At 36.4% G+C, this 6,003-nt stretch overlaps 1 protein-coding gene across 1 annotated transcript; it reads left to right on the forward strand.

Annotated features, from left to right (window-relative positions):
- Positions 1-299: 299 nt before the first annotated feature.
- LOC132190901 (uncharacterized) lies at positions 300-4,131 on the forward strand. Its single transcript, XM_059605924.1, has 2 exons — positions 300-474; positions 3,602-4,131. The coding sequence occupies exons 1-2, from the start codon at positions 300-302 to the stop codon at positions 4,129-4,131; spliced, it is 705 nt and encodes a 234-aa protein (XP_059461907.1).
- Positions 4,132-6,003: the final 1,872 nt, after the last annotated feature.

Below are 6,003 nucleotides of genomic sequence, written 5' to 3' on the forward strand. Positions count from 1 at the left end.
TTAAAGATGAAATTCAATTAGGGGTTAAGATGTTTAAACCTTAGGCTTTAATTGATGCATATTCCTTAGCAAAAATTCAAGAAGATTATTTGTTCAATTTCAGAAAAAGTACTAAGCCACAATGGAATATAAATTCTTGTAGTCATACTGCCATAAATTTTGTGAGAGAGAATAAAACTAGTTGTTATGTTGGAGGAAAAACTAGTTTCTTTCGGCAGCAAAAGAATTATGAGAATGCTAACAGTGTAGATAGTCAAAATAAGTCTAGTCTCCTTGCATATGGTAAGGCAGTGCTGCCAATGCAGAAAATCTCCAATGCTGGGATGATGGACAGGAGAAAAAAAGGCTTGTTCTATAACTGTGATGCTAAATGGAGCCGTGACCATGTATGTGCTTCACCAAGATTATTTCTTATTGAGGAGATTGAGGAAAACGTGAACATGCTGAAGGAAGTTGAGGAGGAATTTGATCTAGGTGAGTTTCTCTTAGAAGAATTTCCTGAAATTTTTTTAAATGCTATTATTGGAAACCCTACTTGTAAGACTGAGGATTGTAGGCATGATTAGAAACCACAAAATAATAATCTTGATTGATTCTAGGAGTACACATAATTTTTTAGATCAAGAAATGGCTAAGGTAATGGGAATTCAGCTTATGGTTTAAGAATCTATCAAAGTTAAAGTGGCTAATGGTGATGAAATTATATGTCCAGGGTAATGTAGAAATACAAAGGTTAAGCTGAAGGTTATACTTTCATGGTTGATCTTTATATTTTAGTTTTGGCTAGTTGTGACATGGTCCTTGGAATTCAGTGGTTATGCACTTTAGGACCTATTTTGTGCGATTTTATCAAGCTAACTATGCAGTTTGTGTATGGAGAAAGGAAGTGTTTGTTGGAAGGGTTGGCCTCCAACACAAATTTCAGTTTAGAGGATGATAAAACCTTTAAGCTAGCCCGTGGAGAGAACAAGGGATTTTTATTATAGCTTATTAGTGGTAATATAACTACCATACAATAGAATGAAGAAAGGGGTGAGAAGGAGAAGAGGGATGGTCCTTTAGCCCAAATTTTGGAGGACTATGCTGATATTTTTGTGGGAAAAATACATTTTACCCCCCTGAACTATCCACCCATTTGCACTTTGACCTCCAATGCCAAAGTGACAACGGCCCCCCCTCCCCCCCTAAACTTTCAAATTGTTGCAATTCGACCATTCTAACTTTTTTTTCCCAAAATGCCCCATCCCAAGTTAAAAAATTAAGGGGTGTTCGGTCTGGGGTGGCTTCTAGGCCCAACTAGGGTAGCCGGCCACCCCTTAATTTTTAAATTTTTTAAATTTTTTTTATTATTATTATTTTTCTATTTAACTTGGGATGGGAGGGCATTTGAAAAAATAAAAAAAATAAAAAAATAAAAAAAAGTCAGAAGGGTCGAATTGCAAATGGGTGGATAGTTTAGGGGGGTAAAATGTATTTTTTCCTATTTTTGTAGAACCTAAAGAGTTGCCTTCTAATAGGTCACATGATCATGCAATTACTCTTAAAGAGAATGCACAACCAGTTTCAGTTAGGCCATATAGATACCATTTTTACCAAAAGGAAGAGATAGAAAAGATTGTAAAGGAGTTGCTATAGTCATGGGTTATTAAAATCAGTCAAAGCCCTTTTTCTTTCCCAGCTCTACTTGTATGAAAAGTGAATGGCAGCTGGAGGATATGTATAGACTATAGAGCTCTAAATCAAGTAACAATCTAGGACAAGTTTCCTATACTGGTTGTATGAGTTACTTGATGAATTATGGGGAGCTAAGATGTTTTCTAAGCTGGATTTAAGATCTGGTTATCACCAGATCAGAGTAGTGGAGAATGATATTCCTAAAACTGCATTTCACACTCATGATGGCCATTATGAATTCCTAGTAATACCTTTTGGGCTTACTAATGCCCCCATCTACTTTCCAAAGCCTTATGAATCAAGTTTTTAGACATTTTTTTTTTAAGGAAATTCATCTTAGTTTTTTATTTTATTTATTTTTTTTTTAATGATATTTTGGTTTTTAGTAAGGATTTGGAGACTCATAAGCAACATTTAAAGACTACCCTAGAGATACTAAGATATAATAGGTTGTATGCCAAAATGTCCAAGTGCAGATTTGGTTATGTGGAGGTGGAGTATCTAGGGCATCTAATTTCTGCTTCAGTGGTAAAGGCTGATCCTGAAAAAATTAAAGCTATGGTGTAGTCGTCTTTTCCTAAAACTCTTAAGTCTTTGAGAGGTTTTCTAGGATTAACGGGCTATTTTAGCAGTTCAAAAAATAATATGGTTCTATTTCTGCCCCATTAACAGAATGTTGAGGAAAAATTCTTTTTCTTGGGATGAATCAGCCATTGAGGCATTTAATAGCCACAAATTTGCAATGATAGCCACAAATTCAACCATTTGTGATTGAGTGTGATGCAAGTGGTGTGGGAATTGGAGCAGTTTTAAAGCAGTTCAGAAGACCTATAGCTTTCTTGAGTAAAGCTCTTAAGGGTAAAGCTATTCACATGTCAACATATGAGAAATAATTGTTTTCCTTAGTGACAACAATCCAGAAGTGGAGGCTTGGCTTACTTGTTAGGTAAACCATTCATTGTAAAGACAAACCATCAGAGTTTGAAATTCCTCTTGAAACAGAAGGTTGGTACATCTTTCCAATAGAAATGGATCACTAACTTGATTGGATATGATTTTACAATAGAACACAAGAAAGGAGTGGATAATAGGGTGGTAGATGCCCTATCTAGAAGGGAGGATTGGGAATTAGAGGTTACTCTCTCTCTTTTATCTATACCCACTGTTAGTTGGGTTAAGGATTTAAAATACGAGTACCAAATAGATTTAAATTTGAAGACCTTATTGGCGTAATGGCATAAGGGTGAGTTGGATTCAGAGAAGTTTTCTCTCAAAGATAATCTGCTTTTTTATAAACAGAGAATTTACATTGGGAGATCTCAAACCATCAAAACACAAGTGTTACAGTTTGTTCATAGTGACCCTATGGTAGGACATTCAGGGTTTGAAAAAACTTTACATAGGGCTAAGAGAGATTTCTATTTGAAAGGAATGGCTAAAGATCTAAAGAAGTTTATAAGGGAATGTGAAGTCTATCAGCAATCTAAGTATGAAAATATGTCTCCTGCTGGACTACTTCAATCTCTTCCAATCCCTAATAGAATCTGGTCTAATGTGTCTGTGGATTTTATTGAAGGATTGCAACTTTCTCAAGGGCAATTAGTGGTTTTTTATCGACTGTATAAATTTAGTCATTTTATATCTCTATCACATCCTTACACAACCATTAAAATAGCTCAACTATTTGTTAACAACATTATCAAATTGCATGAGATGCCTACTTCTATAGCCTCAGATCATGATCCTATTTTTACTATTGTTTTTTTGGAATGAGCTATTCAAACTTCAAGGTACTACTCTGAAGTTTAGCACTAGTTATCACCCTCAAACTGATGGGCAGACTGAGATTGTTAACAAGTGTTTAAAGACTTATTTGAGGTGTTTTGTGCAAGATAGACTTAAGTAGTTTCTTGGTTACCATGGGCAGAGTATTGGTATAATGCTACATGGTATGCATCTACTAAAATAACACCTTATGAAGCTGTGTATGACTTACTTCCTCCCCAGTTGCTTACCTATATACCGGGGACTACAAAGCTAGAAGCGGTAGATGAGACTCTTCATTCTAGAGAGCAGATTCTGTCTTTGTTACTACATAATCTGCAACAGGCACAACAAATGATGAAAAATTATGCTGATTTAAGGATATCAGAAAGGAAATTTGAAGTGGGTCACATGGTTTACCTTTGGCTTCAACCATATCGACAACAATCAGTGGTTACATGTAAGTCATTGAAGTTGTCTCGTTTATTTTATGGATCATTCCAAATCATTTGCAAGGTTGGAGAGGTGGCTTATGATTTGGATCTGCCGATTGAAGCTCGTTTCCATCCTATTTTTCATGTGTCTCAATTGAAGCTTAAGTTGGGCACGACAAACTATCTTCTCCCAAAACTTCCACCAGTTGATCTTCATGGTGTTTTACAACCAGAACCTTTGAAGATTTTGGCCAGATGAAGCAGAAAGAAGGACAATCGGGCTATAACTGAAGTTTTGGTTCAATGGGTAGGGCAAACAAAGGGTGATGGGAAGATATGTTTTCTTTGAAACACTCTTATCTACACCTTGTGGGCAAGGTGCTTTAAAGGAGTGGGCTATGTCACGGGTGGATTGAAGGAAGGTCTTGGGTGGATTGAAGGAAGATGAAGATAGTAAGAAGCTGGGTTCTTTAGTGTTGCAGAGGAAAGGAAGCATAAGGAAGGGAAAGTCAACAAACAAGGAAGAGACAAAGATGCGTGGTGTTAGTTCTTGTGTTCGCTTAATTCAGTTCCAAAATGCGGAGGCTACTGTTCATAGGCTCAAACATTGATATCGAATGCTCAGAATCCAATCTCCACCGTTCATAATGTAGATTCATATGTCATGAACGTCACTGCAAAATTTCAGCTCAATCGGACCATAAACGCCCATCGATTGGAGCTGTTAATCAAGACTGGACAGCATTTCCAGAATGGCTGTCCGGACCGCCAGAAGCTGGGTCTGGACCCAAGTTCCAGAAAGCTGCAATTGAGAGTCAGGTCTGGACCGTCAGAAGCTAGGTCCAGACCCAATTTCCAGCAAGTCCATTTTATATAGCCTGTTCGGACACAAGACTTGGATGTTCGGACACCACGTGGTTACGCATATGTAACCCTAGTTGTGTTCGGACACCCACTTATCCCTGTCCGAACATGGCCGCTAAATTGTTGTTTATTTTCTATTTAAACAAACTGTTTTGCCTATTATACATACGTATTTTGGGGAACAAAAACAGAGAACTTAGAGAGAGATATTGTTCTAGTTTATGTGAGTAAAGATTAAATACGTGAACCTAATCGGAGTTCCGGTGAAAGGAAATCTTATAGAAGAATTGTGCCAGATGTTCTGGAAAGGACTACTACGGTAGAAGTCAAGTGGGTCGCTTGTCGTGTACGAGAAAGAGTAAATTGCAAAGGTTTTGTAATTCTTCTTGTATTCCTTATTCTTCTTATAGTGGATTGATTTTCTAGGTTTGGCTGCCCCGGAGAGGTTTTACATTTAGAGAGTTCTCCAAATGGTTTCCTCTTCGTAACCAAATATCTGCGTTCTTGTTTTTCATTACATATCTGTATTTGGTTGATTGTTAATTGTTAGGTCAGATCTTATTCTGCTTAATATTTGTGAATCACCTAGACATTTTGAATAGGTGTCGTTTGGAGTCGTATTATAGATTTTTCAATTGGTATCAGAGGGGGTTCACTCTGTCAAAGGATTAAATTCCTAAGTGTGATCCTATATACTTTCTAGATGTCCCAAACTCTTGATTGTTTTGAAACTATTATGTCTTCTGATAAACAGTATTATTTTGATAATGAAATTGATCTTCAGGAGATTTATAATTTGTTGTTTGTGAAATTCTCTAAGCTACAAGTTATTAATTCCAAGAATCTAAAGAAACTCAGAGAGGCTGAACATGATAAAGATGAGCTAATTGGTGAATTGAGTGATTCTCTTGATTTGTGTAAAACATTGAAATTTGAAAATCATGATCTTGCTAATAAAGTTGAGTCATTAGAGAATGAACTAAAGGAGTCCAAAACTCTATTGGAAAAATTCTCTAATGATAATCTTCACAAAATTTTGCATACCCAAAAATCTACTTGTGATAAACCTGGGATTTATTTTGACAAAATTATTGCTCATTCCTCTAACCTTGCTTCTTCTTCCAAGAAAGTTTTTGTTGAAACAGAAAACTTGGAAGAGCCATTGGATAAAGATAAGCTAGTTGCTGTTCACTCCTCAAGAAGAAGAGGAAAAGAAGTCTTAAAGAAAAAGAAGAAAACTGCTACTGCGACCTCAAGAGGTAAGAAG

Source organism: Corylus avellana, chromosome ca8, assembly GCF_901000735.1.
Source record: "Corylus avellana chromosome ca8, CavTom2PMs-1.0".
In the NCBI taxonomy this organism is placed as follows: domain Eukaryota; kingdom Viridiplantae; phylum Streptophyta; class Magnoliopsida; order Fagales; family Betulaceae; genus Corylus; species Corylus avellana.

What these genes read in the sequence shown, in the direction of transcription:
- LOC132190901 (XM_059605924.1), top strand. Translation starts at nt 300, where the DNA reads ATGCAGAAAATCTCCAATGCTGGGATGATGGACAGGAGAAAAAAAGGC. An exon ending in TGAGGAGGAATTTGATCTAG is followed by an intron (nt 475 to 3,601) that starts GTGAGTTTCTCT and finishes TACCATGGGCAG; the next exon opens with AGTATTGGTATAATGCTACA.